Source organism: Nomascus leucogenys, chromosome 4 (assembly GCF_006542625.1).
Source record: "Nomascus leucogenys isolate Asia chromosome 4, Asia_NLE_v1, whole genome shotgun sequence".
NCBI lineage: Eukaryota > Metazoa > Chordata > Mammalia > Primates > Hylobatidae > Nomascus > Nomascus leucogenys.
Window position 1 is genome coordinate 88,485,172 of NC_044384.1, and position 18,428 is coordinate 88,503,599.

General features: G+C 52.5%; 1 protein-coding gene across 1 annotated transcript; it reads left to right on the forward strand.

The window, feature by feature from the left end:
- Window positions 1–3,453: 3,453 nt before the first annotated feature.
- Window positions 3,454–6,322, forward strand: SMIM38 (small integral membrane protein 38). The gene has a single exon (XM_030811415.1). It carries the CDS (start codon window positions 4,309–4,311, stop codon window positions 4,462–4,464), a length of 156 nt encoding a protein of 51 aa, XP_030667275.1. The 5' UTR covers window positions 3,454–4,308; the 3' UTR covers window positions 4,465–6,322.
- Window positions 6,323–18,428: the final 12,106 nt, after the last annotated feature.

Consider the following 18,428-nt stretch of genomic DNA (forward strand, 5'->3'; position numbering starts at 1 on the left):
GGCGGAATCTGGTCTAAGGCAAACACGTGCTTCTTTTAATTTGGCCTCCCAGCTCCGATGCACGTGGCTGTCCTTGCTGAAAGTCTTCTGGGTGCCTGGAACCGTGCTAAGTCCTGGGGGATTCGGCGAGAGCTCGAGTTCTAGAAACACATGGAAGAGTTCAGAGGATGTTGGTGCTATGAAAATAACAAACAAAACCAACCAACGCACTGAGGCCCTGGGGGATGTGACTGGTGGTCCCTGGGGGAGGGCGTTCAGTGTTATTCCTGGGTCCTGCATTCGAGTCAGCCAAGTCCAGCTCATCTCTATGACATTTGGGCAAGGATTTCCCCTGCAAAGCACTCTTATCCCCAGCCTTGCTTGCAGAAGCTGCAGAAGCTGGGAACCTTTTTTTTTTTTTTTTTTTTTGAGATAAGGTGTTGCCCAGGCTGGAGTACAGAGTACAGTGGCTTGATCATGGCTCACTGCAACCTCTGTGTCCCAGGTTCAAGTGATCCTCCCGCCTCAGCCTCCTAGCTAGCTGGGACAACGAGTGTGCGCCACCACATCCAGCTAATTTTTGTATTTTTGTATTTTTTTTTGTAGAGATGGGGTTTTGTCATGTTGCCCACATTGGCCTCGAACTCCTGAACCTTCTCACATCGGCCTCCCAAAGTGCTAGGATTATTTTCCCGTTTTATTGAGGGATGGAAACTGAGGCCCAGTGATGCTTCAGTGGAGACCAGCTTGCCTGGGGCTTACAGGAAGCTGTTCACAAGGTTCTTGGGGCTCTGTCCCAGGTTGTCACCTGTACTGAGGGCTGGTCCTGGGCGAGGACCAGGCTTTGGGGGCAAGAACTTGCACCTCCTTGTTACTTCCACTCCAGGCCTTCCCCACGGAGCTCACCTGTGGAGAGGTTTCCTCTGCCAAGCATTTCATCAGAAAACAGTGAGTGAGGGTGCATCATTCACTGCTCTGTCAACGTTGAACGTTTGGGTGCAGGAAGATGCCTTGGCTCTTTGAGGTCCCGATGGCAACTTGCATCCCCAGATCCATCCTCAGAGGCCCGGGGCTGGGAGCATCCCCAGATCCATCCTCAGAGGCCCAGGGCTGGGAGCATCCCCGGATCCATCCTCAGAGGCTCGGGGCTGGGAGCATCCCCGGATCCATCCTCAGAGGCCTGGGGCTGGGAGCTACCACCACCCAGCTCCATGCGTTCCCATTGGTGGGGTCTGGGTCTGCGCTGATGAGGCGCTTGTCACGCTTATCCTGGATTATATTCACAGGCAGGTAACTCGGGGGGTGGTGTGACGGGGAGACACAGGAGGGAGGAGCAGGGAGGGCAAGATGAAGGGGAGCAGTCTGGGAAGGGGGTGACTCCAGGCACAGCTGCACGTCCCTGGGATTTTCAGGGGGAGCTCTGGGGGTTCAGAGTGGCCTCTAGTTTGTCCTGGTCCAAAGCAGGGAACCCGGGCTACGCCCTGCCCAGGTCAGCCTTAGGTTAAGGGCTGCCTAGGGGAGGGAACTTCCTGGGCCTTCGGGTCTCTGTGCACTGGGGTGGCTCCCGTGGCCCAGAACGCCCTGGAGAAGGGTCCTACTGGAAGCGAAGGTGCAGGGCAGCAGGGGGTGAGGTGCAGGAGCTGGTGGAGGCTTCCAGCACAGGTCACGGCCCCAGCCACATCACTGCTGATGGTGGGGGGACTTGGGGAGTTTTCCCCGAGAATGGGAGGTCTCACAGTCCCCACGCTGCAATGCTGTCGGCGCACTGTGTCTGCGGCACGCTCATGGTCACTCGCTTTTTCCCTGTGGCCCCGGCCACTTTATCTAGCAAGCAGCCCCCTCTCTGGAGAAGCCGAGCCTGGACACCGCCAGGAGGAGGCCACTCTCTCCCTTTCTCGAAGGGCACACCGTCCTCGTCCTTGCTGACTCCCAGAGGCCCAGGGACGTCTGAGGGGGAGGGGCCGGGCCTCCTTGACCCCTGCGTGTGGATACCATGTGACTGGGGCGTGGTTGACTCTCTGTGTCCGATTGGGTGCTTGGCAAACACAGAGAGTTTTGTCCAAGGCCACCTTGGTCCCCACCTGTCCAGGTTGGGAGGTGCCCTGCTTGGTGTGGCCTGAGCTGAGCACCTCTGGCGGGAGCAGACGGCCCCGGCTCCCCCAAGACATGTCACCTGGAGAGGTGGCCCTCTCAGGTAAGGGACATGCCCGCTGGCAGCAGCCTCTGCCCCCTCCCTGCATGCACAGCTGCTTCCGTCTAGGGACCCTCACCCCATGTGCAGATGGGCTTCCCCAGGAAGTTGGCAGGACTTTTCCTGGCCTTGTGGAAGGCCCCATCAAGCAAATGCTCTATTGATGACTCACTCTATGACGGGGTCCAGATAGCTAACTCCCCACCTATGTTTGAAGTGATCTTCAAACCTCTGTGCGTGGAAAATAAGCCCAGAGCTAAACGTTCCCTAAGTGAGTGGCCTTTGACAGCGGTGCTGGGCACACCACGGATGGAGGAAGGGCCAGGCACGCTTCCCAGACAGCCTCTGCCAGTCCAGGCAGGGGCTCCAGGGTGGCTGCAGGAAGGCAGGTTAGGAGGTGCCTGGCCCAAGGTGAGTTAGCATCGCGCTCCACTTCCCGTTTGAACGTGTGGTCCTGTTTGAACCTTCTGGAAAGGCTTGGCAGGGAGGACACTCATTTTGTGGACTGGGAAGAAACTGAAGAGCTGGCTTCCGGCGACCAGCGATGGGCCCCAGAGCCCTACGGCCAGGAAGGCCCCCATTGCTGTTCTCTATAGCTAAGACTGGACATTTCCTGGTGAGAACTGGCCGGACTCCCAGGACCCAGCCGCCAGAGACCTCTGTTCCTCACGCTCAGCCCCCTAGCTCCAACTGGGGCCCCTTTGCTTTACAGGATGTAGGCTTGGAGTTAGAGGGGGCAGTGCTGGCGGTTTATCTCTCACCCACAGAAACCCGGCTGTGAGAGGCCAGAGCTGGACTTGGGGGGCAGAGCCTGTAGAGGTCAATGTGTCCTTATTGTGTGGGCACACGTGTGAGTCTGTGCACACACATGTGTATACATGTTATGCGTGTGTGTGTGTGCGTCTGCGTGTGGCAGTCAGAGAAGGCTGGGCAGACACTGTTATTTCAGAAAAGACGTGGAGGCCTTTCTGAAGGCATCCACTGAGAGGCAGGGGCCAGGATCTCTGTGCCCAGGTGCTGGGCTTGGCCCCTGAGAAGCGCTCTCTCCCCTAATCCTTCAAAGCAGGAGGTATTTGCTTCACTTTCTAATGCAGGATCTGCAGCTCTGAGAGGTTGCACAACTTGCCCGAGGTCATTCAGCTAGTAGAAGGCAGGACTGGCCTCAGGCCCAGGGTGACTGTGAGGATGTCAGGGGACCCTGCAGGCCTGTGTGCTCCAGCTTAGGGCTACGGGTCCCATCTAAGGCTTCTTGATGGGGGGTGGGGGGGTGAGCTGGAGGGAGGTGCTGCTGGGGGTCCACCGGTCTCCTTCCTGGGGGATGAAGCCGGTTTCTTGCGCTGACCCCCTTGCCGTCAGAGGCCCGGAGCGTGGTCCCTGTGCTGCTGAGCTGTGTTTGGGGCCGCCTGTGGGCTGCGGCGGCCTGTCCTCATCTTCTCCCCCTTTCTCCTTGGCTTTTCATCCACAGGCTCCGTCCTCCTTCCCCGCGGTGGCCCCAGCCTCCCCGCCAAGCTTCCCGGCCCCCGCCCCATCCCGGGCCTGCTGCCGCGGAGACCGTGGGCCGTCGCTGGACGGCGCGGCCTCCAGAAGTGATAGCTAATTGGGGAGAGAAAGGGCCCAATTGTCTGGCGGGGCCGGAAGAGCCGCGTGGGCTGCTGAAAGCGCCGGGAGGAGGTGGCCGCTTCGCCCAGCAGCTGCCGCCGGGGATGTTTGCAGATTACGTCAGTGCTGGCGAGCAGGGGGCGCGGGGACAGCGAGGGGGGCGGGCTCCCGGCGGCCTCCCGCCCCCCAGGCCCCTGGACAATGCTGTCATTGTCAGCACAGAGAGTGGTTAATTCTGGATGAATGGTACACGGGCCTCTTGACCAAGGAGGCTGCTTGTCGTCCCCAGTCTGTCCTCTCACATGCCAGGGAGGCCCTGGGCTGGAGTCTGGCAGGCAGATCTGGCCTGCTTGGTGGCACCGGAGAGAACAGGGCAGTCCCTTGGGGGCGCCGGCTGCAGAGGCCCCAGGCTGGACGGAGCTTCCTGACCTGGGTCTGCACGGCGGCCACTTGGCAATGCCGGGCTAGGGTGGCAGGGCTCCACTGCATCTCGGTTCCAGGGCACAGGCTGCTGCTGCCCTTTGGGGCTGACCTCAGGCATGACCTCCTGGCCAGGTGGCAGCTTTGGCCCTGACCCGCTCCTGGCCCTGCTGGTGGTGATCCTGCTGGCACGCCTCATCCTGTGGTCCTGCCTCGGGACCTACATTGACTACAGACTGGCCCAGCGGCGGCCCCAGAAACCCAAGCAGGACTAGGGCCTCTGCAGGCTGCGGCCTCCACGAGCCCTGTCCCGAGACTCAGCCGGCCCTTCCAGGGGTGGTGGAAGGGAGGGGAGCAGGGCAGGCGCATGACCCCCATTTCCCAACCCTGGGGCAGGAGCTCAGAGAGGCCTGAGATGGATCGTGCCTGCCCAGGCTGACCAGGGCTGTCCCGTACAGGCAGCTGGCCATGTGGGGAGACGGAGGGGCTGGCCTTGCAGGTCCATCACCAGGTTCTGGGGTCCCTGGTTGCAGGGAGTGGTCCTGGGGGTGGGTCTTGCTTTAAGACCTTCTCTGCCTCCAATTCCTTATAAATATGCCTGCAGGAAGAGCTGGGTAAGCCAGAGGACTCAGGTGGAGGGGCCACAAAGACAAATGTGACCCCATCACAAGCTAGCCCTGTTACCAAAGGCCATGTCCTGTCTCAGCTCACCACCCTCATAACTAGTCTCCTCCTGCCTCCCAAGGGACAAGATAAGTGCAGATGGCTGTCTTGATTTCTCCAGAGCAGACCCCTGGCAAGGGTCTCAAGACGCACTTGTGAGGCTGAGTTGACCAGCCAGATGCACTTGGCTCTTGTTGACCCTCTGCACGCTCTCTAATGGGGTCTGAACCTCAGTTAGGGCACAATGATCCCTGCCTCCCTCCCTCAGCAGGACATCATGTAGGTGACAATTTAGGGGACAAGCCAAGGGACCCCCCAATGCCCTGTGTTCATCTGTTCCTGCAAATGTGTGGCTGGGATGTGCCCAGGAAGGCTGACAGGGCAGGAAAATTGATCTGAGGCCAAGCATCCAGTGCTCCTGCTCCACCTCCCTAGCACATTAGCGGTGATGCCAGTGACTTAACCTACAGCTTGGGGAACCTCAGAGGCTCCACATTCAAGCCTCTTGGGGGAAATTCGGCAAACACCCATGCCCAACCTCCACACTGTATTTCCTGTGATCGTTCCAGCAGACTCTGGATTGCAGCGAGGGCTGTTGACTACATGTGGAACTGTGAGATGGAAGGGACGATGGGCGGCAGCTCCAGGGAGGAGCATCGAGCCAGATATCGTCCCTGGGAGGCTGGGCCTGGTGATGTGGCAGCATCTTGCTCCCTGGGAGGTGATGGGCGTGCCAGGGACGCTCGCTCAGGGAACGTGGGCCAAGTCCTCTGAACACGAAGCTTGCCGAGGGGCTGATTCCTGTGAATTCTGAAAGGACTTGGGGCGTCCAGCAAGAGCAGGGGCTTAGATGGTGGTTCCAGGGCTGGTGTTGCTGACTGGGGCGAGTGGACCCCCAGGGTGGGCATGGAGTGGGGCACTGGCCGGGAGCCTCTGCCTTGCTGTATCCTGGCTGAATGACCCCAGGTGAGGACCAGAAACGCTGTTATCACTGTTTCTGCGGCACCTGATAGACTCACCTATGCCAAGGAAACTTTTTTTTTTTTGGTTTCTGCGGGACTTGCCGTGCTCAGATCCTCCATTTAAGAGAGCTACAGACATGGGGGTGCTGGTGAGCAGGAGCCGAGACTGTCTGGGGTGGGACCGACCAAGAGTTCAAGGTGTCCAGGGGGTGACGTGAAGATGACCTATCGCAGAGGGTCCCTTCTCATTCACGCTCTGAAGTCTGCACAGGGGCAGGGGCTACCATGCTCCATTTCAGTTTGGCCTCTGTTGTATCAGCCAGAGGCCAGCAAAACTCTATGGTCACTTCCCCATGTCACGGACAATTTGCCACCCCCACCGGCAGCCCAGGGCTCTGCCTGAATATTCTCGCCTGATCGTAGGATTGTCAGGAAGTATGTTCTCATTGATCTCTAAGGAAAATATTGTTTGCTTTTTAAAAACATGATCTTGTACAATTTTATTGATCTCTTTAAAGAAGAAAAATCACATCGTTGTCATGAGCATGTACCAACGGAGCTAGGAGGGCTGTTCCGGGTTGCCCAGGGCTGTCTTGGTTTTAAAATGGAAAGTTCCACGTCCTGGAAAACCCCTCAGTCCTGGGCAAACCAGGTCACGCTGGATGGAAGGAGTTAGATGTTCATATGATGTGCCGATGTCTTGTCAGTTGTAGAGTTTTGTGTAAACCAGTGTGTGGCCTGCGTGTCCACATGGGTGTGTATGATGGCACCTACACACATACCTGAGGTCACCTCTTGGTCCAGTGAGCCAGAATCCTGGGACTTCTTCTTCTTCTTCTTCTTTTTTTTTTTTTTTTTTTTTTTGAGATGGAGTCTCACTCTATCGCGCAGGCTGGAGTGCAGTGGCGCGATCTCGACTCTGCAAATTCCGCCTCTCGGGTTCACACCATTCTCCTGCCTCCGCCTTCCAAGTAGCAGGGACTACAGGCACCTGACACCGCGCCCAGCTAATTTTTTGTATTTTTAGTAGAGACGGGGTTTCACCGTGTTAGCTAGGATGGTCTCAATCTCCTGACCTTGTGATCTGCCCGCCTCGGCTTCCAAAGTGCTGGGATTACAGGCGTGAGCCACTGTGCCCGGCCTTTTTTTTTTTTTTTTTTTTTTTTTTTTGAGATGGAATCTCACTCTGTCAAACAGGCTGGAGGGCTGTGGCGCAATCTTGGCTCACTGCAACCTCTGCCTCTGGGGCTCAAGTGAGTCTCCTGCCTCAGCCTCCAGAGTAGCTGGGATTACAGGTGTGTACCACCACGCCCTGCTGATTTTTGTATTTTTTAGTAGAGATGGGGTTTCACTGTATTGACCAGGCTGGTCTCGAACTCCTGACCTCAAGTAATCTGCCTGCCTTGGCCTCCCAAAATGCTGGGGTTACAGGCATGAGCTACCGTGCCCGGCCTCAGAATCCTGGGACTTCTGCTGGAGCCAGGGGTCAGAACAGACTCCTCTACTGGGGCTGCCTGGCAGGGAGGATAGAAGCTCGAGGCAGCCCCATGAGAACACAGCCACCTGGAAAGATGGTGGAAGGGAAGATTCTGCCAACCTCCTCCGACTCCCTGTCTCAGTTACACTGGTCCATAATTTCTTTTCTTTTTCTTAAGCCTGTTTCATTGGTTTCTGTTCCTGGAAAATGGACACAATTCTGATGAATTCATGTATTCTGCATCCATGTGTCAGCATCTCCAGCCTTGTGACGCAGTGCCTGGCTCAGAACAGGCAATCAGGCCATGGCATCTGAAAGAACGAGAGGGTGTGCCCTGGCCATATCTCAGGCAGCAGATGCATTCAGCTGCAGGTAACAGACACGTAGACAAACAGTGGCTTAAAAAAGAGAGGCTTTAAAAGTATTTTGTTTTCCTTTCTTCATGTAGCAAGAAGTCTGGCATTTGGCATGCCCAGGCTGTGGCGTGACAGCTTCATGAAGTTATCAGGGTCTCAGGCCCTGCCATATTTCTGCTCTGCCACCCTCAGCACATCGATTTGATCTTCATGTCTACAAGAAACCTGCTGCTACTGCAGGCATCTTACATGAGTTCCAGGCAGGAAGAGAAAGGAAAGGGTGACAGAGACAGAAAGCAACGTCCCCAGACACCCTTAGTTTTCCATCTCATAAGCCAGAATGATGTCACGTGGCATCCCTGGATGCACAGGAGGCTGAGAGATAGTGATGTTTGTTAGCTGGTCTCATTGCTGTCCTGAATGCCAAGTTTGTTATAAAGAATCAGAGGCAAAATGGCGATCAGGCAGGCAACTGGGTGGTCTCTGCCACGGGCCCCTTGGCCATTCTTTGTAATGATGGTCTTTGTCTTGGACCCTATTTTGGATATTTGGGCATCTTTTGTGGTACCCTTGTGTGCTGGTTTTGCTGTTGTCTGCCCTTCAGGAATAGCAGCTGAGTCAAGCTGTCCTTGGCTGCTCCAGTCTGGAGTCAGAGGTTGGAGATTTCCATGGCTCCCCATGGCTCCTTGGGGCCTCCTAAGAAAATGTTTTAATAAGGAAATCTAAGGCTGAGGCAGACACACTCCTTCTTAGAGACACATGGGAACATGCCTCTGCTCACAGCTGGTAGCCACAGATGTAAACTGTAGCCCATGGAATGGAGACAGTGAAGAGTTGATGGATAAATGAACAATGATGATGGACAGCAGATACATAAAAGGCATAAAAGGATAGTGTTAGGGCTGGAACGTCTCCCCCACAATTCATATGTTGAACCCATAATGCCTAATATTTCAGAATGAGACTATATTTGAAAATATGGTCTTTACAGAGGTAATTAAGTTAAAATAAGGTCATTAGAGTGAGCCCTAATCCAAAGGATGGGTGTCCTAATCAGAGGAGGAGATTAGGACCCAGACACACACACACACACAGAGCCAGGTGAGGACACAGGGAGAAGATGGCCATGCACAAGCCAAGGCGAGAGGACTCACGAAGAACCAGCCAACTCCACCCTCCAAAACTGTGAGAACATAGATGTCTGCTGTTTGAGCAACCCCATCTGCAAGCAGTCAGCAAGCATTCATTGCATGCTTGCAGTATTCAAGGCACCACAGATACAATGTTGAATAAGGCAAAGCACCTGCCCTCAGGTAGCTTGCAGTCAGGGAGGTAAGGGTAGTGGGCGGAGAGACCTGGAAACAGATATTAGATCTGCACTAAGCATGTGTGGTTATTGAACAGTAAAAATGTGGCCACCACAAATTGTGATATGATTTAAGTAAAATATGTACTGGCTATTGAAGACTTGACACATTAGTAATGGTAAAATCTCATTAGTAATGGTTTTATATTGATTATGCATTGAAATGATACTATTTTGGACAGATTGGGTTAAATAAAATATTAAATTTGATTTTACCTGTTTCTTTTATTTTCATTACTTATCGGCCATGATATTTTATTTAACTTTTAACTTTTATTTTAGGTTCAGTGGTACATGTGCATGTTTGTTATACAGGTAAACTCGTGGGGGTTTGGTGTACAGATTCTTTGTCACCTGGGTACTAAACTTAGTACCCAACAGTTATTTTATCTGATCATCTCCCTCCTCCCACCTTCCACCCTCAAGTAGGCCCCAATGTTTGTTGTTCCCCTTTATGTGACCATGTGTTCTCACAAGTGAGAACATGTGTATTTGGTTGTCTGTTCCTGTGTTAGTTTGCTATGGACAATGGCCTCCAGCTCCACCCATGTTCCCGCAAAGGACATGATCTCGTTGTTTTTTATGGCTGAATAGTATCCTATGGCGTATATGTACCACTTTTTCCTTATCCAGTCTACCATTGATGGGCATTTAGGTTGATTCACCTATTCCTTTTAATAGGTCTTAATATGGCTACTAGGAAATTTAAAATCACATAGATAGCTTATATTATTTTTGTTATGGACAGTGCTGTGCTGGACCTTCATAATGTAGTAAAAGGGTGGTGGGTGAATGCATGGTGTGTTAGAGGAACACAGGAGGGAGCTTCTTGGAGGAGGTTCTTAGTCCATTTATGCCTGAGGTTGCCATTTTTTGAATTTTTGCAATTTTTTGGTGATGACCTTGAGCAGTAGGATATATAAATAACTCCCACGTGCTTAGCATTCCAATAATGGAACACTGGGCATAAATGGGTTGAGTGATAATGTTTGGACTGCAAACCAGAACCTATGAGATGCAGCTAAAGCAATTCTTGAAGGGAAAGTTATAGCCTTAAATATTCATATTAACAAATAGGAAGAATGAAAACATGGATTAGGCATATGGCTCAATATATTGAACATAATAGAACAAAACTAAGAAAAACGGAAGAAATAAAGATAAGAGAGGAAATATATGCATTAAGAAGTGACAGAATTAACAAATGTACCCAAGTGCCAGATTTTTGAGGGACATGAAAAAGGATGCTGTTAGTCAATCCTATCAAGAAAAAAGAAGAACACATAAATGAAGTAAAGGTCTATGGGGAAAACAACCACAGAGATATAAAATGGCAAATAACCACAGGAAACTGGCACTGGGATACGTAAATGATTTTGAGACTTTGAAAACATAGAAATATAATTTATTTAAAAAAAGACTCCAAAAGAGATGTAAAGTCTAAACAACTTGATTACCATAGAAGAAATAGAAAGTTGTCAAAGTCAACTGTCCTTAAAAAAAAAAAAAAAAAAAAAAAAGGCATCAGGCCTAGAATGTTTTATAGGAGGATCCAACCACACCAAAAACGAACAGGTAATTAAACACTATTTAAACTATTCTAAAGGATAAAAGAAGGAACATTTTTAACTTCTTTTTATGTAACAAGCATATCATTGAGGCCAAGATCCATCATAGATGGCATGGAAAGAGAAAACACACACCAGTGTTGCTTGGGAACATTGATGTAAAAATATTAAGTCCCTGAATTAAGCAGCACATTAGGGGAGTAAATCATTGCAACAACTGAGTGGAATGGATTCCAGAAATGCAAGGATGGTTGGATATTAGAAAAACAATTAGAAAAGTGGAAGAAATCAGAGGTGCAAACACTGCGAAGGAAATAATTATTTATAGAGAGATGGATGATTTTCTTGGAAAATGGAAGAGAGTCAACCCAAAGCAATTGCAAATGCTAATACCAGAATTCAGTCAAGTGAGTGGGTCTAGATCAATACAGAGAAACCATACACACAGCAATCCACTAGGAGATGAGAAGCATGAAAGACCCCGTTTATAAGGGCAACATAAAGAGCAGAAACATGGTTGGCCACTGTGGGTGATCAAGTTAGGGCTCACAGTGATTTCCTTTAGTCTGTTTTCATGTGCAATTGCCATGGGTGCTGTAGACAAGATTTATTATGGACACAAGACCCTGACAGTGTCGAGGCTGGTGGAGAAGCCCACACAAAAGCTGGTGTCCGGCCTGGGGGCCCAGGTGACTTGCAGGGGAAGCTGGTGGCTTTGCCATGTTGCTGAGACTAGGAGGCCTAGATAAGCTAGAGGAACAGCCTTGCTGGAGGGGCTGTGGCCGGGGACCACTGTGGGCTGGGGACTCTACTTGGACTTTCAGAGCACAGAAGCTGACTCTCCTTCCCCACGGCTGCCAAGTCCTGTGCTCCTGGACCTGTCACTACCGTGAAGCCAGGAAGACACAGAAAAAAGCCACTGCAATTTTTGCGGGTGACGATGGTGGGTACCTCCATGTAGGGTGAGTAATTGGGGTGCAGGGGTTCCTTGGGTCATGGGACTTTCAACACTAAAATGGGGAGGGTCTTGGCCACATTGGGATGGCTGGTCATCCTGTTTGTAGGACAGGATGTAGTAAAGTGTAGTAAAGAATTAATCTGACCCAAAGAAAAGTCTAGTCTTTGTCTTTGGTTCCTGGGAGGGGATCTCCAGGCCCTCGGGATGTCCTGCTTGAGAAGAGCATCTTTGTTTGCTTGTCGTGAGGGGAAATTTGGGTCACGTGGTCTCCTTTTGACCTCTGGAGGGGCAGAAAACTAAAGGTCAGTCACTTGGGCATCAGTCCATCATGCCCACGTGATCGTGATCAAGCCCCAGTAAAAACTCTGGACACCAAGGCTCCGGGGATGTCTGCTTGGCAATACTCCATGCATCTCATCTCGCACCATGGCTGGGTGGAATTCATGTGGTCCATAACTCCATTGGGAGAAGGAGATTGGAACTTCCTTGCTCTCTGCCCCATGCATGTCTTCCCTTGGCTGATTTTAATCCTTTCACTGTAATAAACCATAACTGTAACCATTACAACTTTCAGTGAGTTGTTGAAATGGAGGATGATGAACTTGAGGACCCCTGAACTTCCAATTGCTGTCAGAAGTGAGGGTGGTCCTGGGGACTGTTTCCTAATTTCTGCATCTTCGTTCTCTGTTTCTCCTTCTCTTTCTCCTCTTCTTCCTTGAAAACTGCAGAAGGATATACCATGAGCAAGGATTCTGCCTCCCCACATCTCGTCTCCCTCCATCAATGCAGCCCGAGCTACCTGTTTCTTTTTTTTTTTTTTCTTTTTTTTTTTTTTTGAGATGGAGTCTCACTCTGTCGCCCAGGCTGGAGTGCAGTGGCGAGATCTCGGCTCACTGCAAGCTCCACCTCCTGGGTTCACGCCATTCTCCTGCCTCAGCCTCTCCAGTAGCTGGGACTACAGGTGCCCACCACCACACCCGGCTAATTTTTTTGTATTTTTAGTAGAGACGGGGTTTCACCGTGGTCTCGATCTCCTGACCTCGTGATCCGCCCGCCTCGGCCTCCCAAAGTGCTGGGATTACAAGCGTGAGCCACCGCGCCCAGCCGCTACCTGCTTCTTGTGTCTCATCCAGAGATCCTGTGTGCTTCCAGGCAAATGCAAATGTCTTCTCCCACCAACCCCATTTTCTCCCATAATTAATAGCATGTTGTGCATACCCTATCCTTATTGCCCCATGTGAATTTTTTGTGGATTTTCTAGTTTTCCTATAATGAGCATGCATTTTTTAAAAATGAAGAAACAAGTGGGTTACACAGATTGGAAAGTGTAGTGAGCAAGGCTCTAGGAACTGAGTAGTTAGGGGTAGTAGTAGTAAGCTTAGGGAGCTGTTGTTCCCTTACTTTTTGAGACAGGGTCTTGCTCTGTTTCCCAGGCTGAGTGCAGTGGTGCAATCATGGCTTACTGCAACCTCTGCCTCCCAGGCTCAAATGATCCTCCTGCCTCAGCCTCCCAAGTAGCTGAGACCATGGATGTGCACCACTGTGCCTGGCCAATTATTAATTTTTTTGTAGAGATAGGGTCTTGCAATGTTGCCCAGGCTGGTCTTGAACTTCTGGGCTAAACAATACACCTGCCTTGGCCTCCCAAAGTGCTGGGATCACAGGAGTGAGCTATCACACCAAGGGGTGAGGTGGACTGAGGCCAGGCAAAGGTGAGCTGTGGGCTCTCGGTCCTGGGCGCACGGATCTCATCACTAGGAATTCCTCCTCCCCATTCCCCCACCAAAGGGGCCACAGCCCTGGGAAAGGGCTGGCTCTTCTGGGCCCCCAGACTGCTCCCAGCTTTTCCTCTATGGAGGCAGGTATGTGAGAAAGGATGCAGCCAGGCAGGTGCAACACACCTGGGCATCCCGTGGCTGTGGCTGTGGCTGTGGCCATGACCGTGGCTGGTCTGCATGTGGAGGAAAAGATGGTGAGGTGAGACCCTGAGAAACAACTCCCTGGTCTCATCCGCCTCTCCCCTCCTAGGCAGGACAAGATGGATGCACCCTCTGCCGCAGCCACCTCTTCTGCAGGTGCCCGGCTTCTCCAGACTTGCTATTTTGGAGGGGCAGGTCGGTGGAAGCGACTGATTGCCTTGCGTCTCAGCCACTCGTGGGCCCCAGGGTGTGGGCAGGGGCAGCTGCAGCCCTCTCGAGCCTCTCACTCCCTGCTTGGCCTCTGTAAGCCTGCCCGGGAGCAGCTCACAGAGCCCCCGTGCTGGAGATGAGTCACTTGTTCTAAAAATAAAAGAAGTGAAGTCATGAAATAGTGTATTTCCTTTTTAAGCCCGATGTGCCTGCAGAGGGATCCCCAGCAGTGTGCTGGTGGCAGGGAGGGCCAGGAACCCTGACAAGGTCTGGAGCCTCAGAGCACACCTGCCCCCACTTACAAGCCCTGGCCTTGGGGATTGGGTGGAGTGTCCCCTGCCTCCAACGGCTCCCAGCTGAGTGAGTAAAAGATGGCACGTAGGCCAGGAGTGGGGGCTCACACCTGCAATCCCAGCACTTTGGGAGGCTGAGGTGGGAGGATCACTTGAGCCCAGGAGTTTGGGGCCAGCCTGGGCAACATGGTGAAACCCCATCTCTACTAAGAATACAAAAAATTAGCCAGCGTGGTGGCGTGTGCCTGTGGTCCCAGCTACTGGGGAAGCTGAGGTGGGAAGATTGCTTGAGCCTGGGAGGTCAAGGCTGTAGTGAGCTGAGATTGCACCACTGCACTCCACCTTGGGTGACAGAGCGAGAGCCTGTCTCAACAAACAAACAAACAAACAAACAAACAAACAAACCAATGGCATGTAAATAGCACCCACATTGGGCAGGCAGTCTTAGGCTGTAAGGGAGGGCAGAGTGCCCTGGAACACACACAAGGGAAGGGGCGCTGCTCTCTCTTGGGGTCTGCGGGAGGCTTTCTGGAGCGGGTGTCCCGAGAGGTAGGACTGGGGGGACTCTGCTAGGCTGTTAGGAAGGGAACAGCATTCCTGGCAGAAGGAACGGTGTGAGCAAGGGCCTGGAGGCTACAGAGCTCCCAGCAAGCTCAGGACATGATCCTCTGTAGGTCTCCCCAGACCACCTGGGGAGCCGGTGACACATGCAGATTCCCAGGCCTGAAGACCAGCTGAACTCCAAGAGCAGGGCCAAGGAATATGACTAATAATCCCCCTGCCTGATTCCCATACCCTGCAAAATTTGAGACCCTCTGGTTCAGATGCTAGTGCATAGAGGAGGGGATGAAGACGTACGATGGCAAGGCATGTTGGGTCCAAATTGTGAGGGTTTTGAGGGTTGCCTAGGAGTTTGGATTTTGGTGTACAGGCAGGAGGGGGCTATCAAGGGCGTTTAAGTAAGGGAGTGCTGCTCCTGGACCTGCTCCTGAGAATGGCGCCTGGGAGTGATGTAGGTGACTGATTGATGGGGTGGGACGAAGCTGGGCAGACGCTTGGGCAGAGGCTTGGGGGGTTGGGACCGTAACAGTTATGTGAGAGGAAGCGGGGGTCTGAGAGAGTTGCAGGGGCAAAATGTAGGCCCCCAACCCCTGGTTCCGGGGACAGCCCAGGGATAGTCACCAGGGATCCAGTGATGTGTGTGTGTGGAGTGTGAGCAAAAGGTGGGGAATTACATGCTTGTCACCAGAAGTGGGGTCAGAGGTGGGGAGGGAGAGAGCAGTTCTGGGTCCTGGAGCAGCAGGGCAGAGGGGTTCTGGAGATGCCAAGTGCTCAGGGCACAGAATGGGGCCCGGATGCTTGATGGGGGTGTGGGGAAGTCCTTAGAGAAAACAGAGCCCAACAGTGGGCTTCAGGCACCCACTGAGGGTCTTGGGTGTGGTGCTGGAGGGGCTGGGAGGGAGGGAGAGGGTAGTAAGGGAGAAGGGATTCTGCACAGACTCACCTGTAGGGAGGTTGTTGCAGGTACATGTTCAGAGCCAACGATGGCCTGGGCTTGAATCCCACGCCCTCCATCTCTACCTGGGTGGCCTGGGCACGGGTGCTGAGCCCAGTCTGAAAGTATTAAATGGAAAATTTCAGAAATAAATAATTCCTCAGTTTTAAGTGGCATGCCATTCTGAGTCGTGCGATGAAATCCTGTTCCATCTAGCTCAGTCCCCCTTGAAGCGTGAGTGATCCCTTTGTCCAGCGCCTCCACGCCTTGATGCTACCTGCCCGCGAGTTACTTGGGAGCCCTCTCAGTGTGGGATCCATTGTCTCCATATTGCAGGGCTTGTGTTTAAGATACCCTCCTCCTCTTTTACTTAATAATGGCCCCAAAGCACAAGAGTAGTGATGCTGAGGTCGGGCGTGGTGGCTCACGCCTGTAATCCCAGCACTTTGGGAGGCTGTGGTAGGCAGATCACTTGAGGCCAGGAGTTCGAGACCAGCCTGGCCAACATAGCAAGACCCCGTATCTACTAAAAATACAAAAATTAGCTGGGCGATGTGGGCACCTGTAGTCCCAGCTACTTGGGAGGCTAGGCAGGAGAATTGCTTGAACCCGGGAGGTGGAGGTGGCAGTGAGCTGAGATAGCACCACTGCACTACAGCCCGGGTGACAGAGGGAGACTCTGTCCCCCCAACCCCCCCCAAAAAAAGTAGTGATGTTGACATATTGTTACAATGGTTCTATTTTATTATTAGTTATTGTTAATCTCATTTGGTGTCTATTTTTTAGATAAAACTTTATCATGGTACGCATGTACAGGAGAAACGTATATAGGTATGTATGTACATAAAAATTGTATATGATACTATTCATGCCTTCCGGGGGGGGCTTGGGGGTCTTGGAATGTATTCCCTATGGATAAGGGGGGACCACTGTACTCATAGAGACTGGGGTGACAGTTGCGGAGTTGTGGAGTGCTAGCCCAGAGCTTTGTGAGCCGGGAATGTGGTGGGGTGAGAGAGGGCTTGGCCAAGCTCGGCTGGGATTGCATGGGACATGGGTCTTGCTGGAAGGCAGTGACTGGTGTCTGCAACTCTCCTTTGAACTCCAGAGGTGGGAAGCTGGTTGGAGCCACCCCCAGGGCAGAAAGAGGAGAAGGGGCATCAGTGAGCCCCTGTGCTGCCCTGTTAGGGGTGGCTAAGCATGGCTAAGATTCCGCTTTTCCTGTAGGGAGGAGTTATTGCCCCCATTGTTAAGGATGGCGAAGGGAGATTCCATGGATTGCAGATGATGCAGGCAGCAGATGGAGGAGAATGAAGCTATTATCTGTTCTGAGCCTCTTTTGTTACACAGCTTCATCTAGTCCCTGACCTTCCAGGAAATCTACCTCTAACCTCCTCACTCATAAGATAGACACAAGCTGCCCCACCTCCAAAAGTCTGGAAACACTGAGGACACACAGACAGCCTTTGTGATGTCCAGAGGGCAGCTCTTTTCCCCAAATGCCTGTCCTCCCTTCCCTGGAATCCTTCTGAGGCTAGGACCCACAATGATGGCCTGGCCCAGCACCCCATCCTCCGCCTCCTCAGCAGCATTTGCTGCCTGTCGGGAACATAAATCCCTCTGACTTCTGGCTGTTCCTGTCATGTCCTCAGAAAGACAGAAATTAGCAGGGGAATCAGGCAGTGAAAAATGGCCACCCTCTCCCCCCACTCCCTCTTCTCACAGTCAACAGCAGGGCAGGACGAGGGCGTGGGCTTGGCTGCTATTGGGCATCTATTTGGGGTGTCTTTATGGGTGGCAGGGGGTTTCACAATCCACCTTTTGTAAAGCCTTCTGCTCATGGGAGTTTCAGGTAAGCTGAGGTGGGCTGGAGCTGGCATGGGCGGGGGGCAGGTGAGGCCATATCCCAGGTGCCCTGAGGCCTCAGGCCTGAGTGAGCTGTCCCCAGCAGCCCAAGCCATCCCAGCGGTGATCTTAACATTGGCGGCAGCAGGTTCCTCAAGACGTCCTTCCTGATGTCTTCACCCACATCCCCAGGTCCCCCCTCCCCCAGTCCCCAGTGTGATGGTTAATACTGAGTGTCAACTTGATTGGATTGAAGGATACAAAGTATTGATCCTGGGTGTATCTGTGAGGGTGTTGCCAAAGGAGATTAACATTTGAGTCAGTGGGCTGGGAAAGGCAGACCCACCCTTAAACTGGACAGGCACCATCTAATCAGCTGCCAGCAAGGCTAGAATATAAGCAGGCAGAAAAATGTTAAAGGAGAGACTGGCCTAGCCTCCCAGCCTACATCTTTCTCCCGTGCTGGATCCTTCTTGCCCTTGAACCTCAAACTCCAAGTTCTTCAGTTTGGGAACTCAGATTGGTTCTCCTCGCTCCTCAGCCTGCAGACGGCCTATTGTGGGACCCTGTGATTGTGTGAGTTAATACACTCCCATATAGATATATTCCATTAGTTCTGTCTCACTAGAGAACCCTGACTAACACACCTGGGATCTGGCAGGTGCTCACTGTGACAGTGTGGACAACTGCCTGATTGCAGTCTTGAGCATGTGCGTTTCTGATGCCCTTTCTCCTCTTTCTGCCCTGGGGGCGGCTCCAGCCAGCTTCCCACCTCCGGAGTTGGAGTTCAAAAGGAGAGATGCAGCCAGCTCCTTCCCAGCCAGCAGATGGGCCAGGGGCCAGCAGAAGGGGAGGAAAACCCTCGGACATGTGGCCTGGCGTTTTGAACTCCCTGCACTTTGTGGGAAAAACATGCAGTAGAAGAGTAATATTCACCTAGAAGTAGAAAGTCAGGGCCGAGGGAAAAAAGCAGCTATGTTAGGAAGGCGAGTCCAGGGACGGATACGTTACCCACCACGTCCTCCATGGTTGCTGTAGCCAAGCTGCAAGTTCCTGGCGGCCAATGGGAGCGTGGAAAGAAGGAAAGGTTTAAGGTTCTCATGGCCGTTGGAGAAAATACTTTGGCT

Bases quoted from the DNA above. Each gene is read 5' to 3' on its own strand.
- SMIM38 (XM_030811415.1), top strand. From the start codon at position 4,309: ATGACCTCCTGGCCAGGTGGCAGCTTTGGCCCTGACCCGCTCCTGGCC.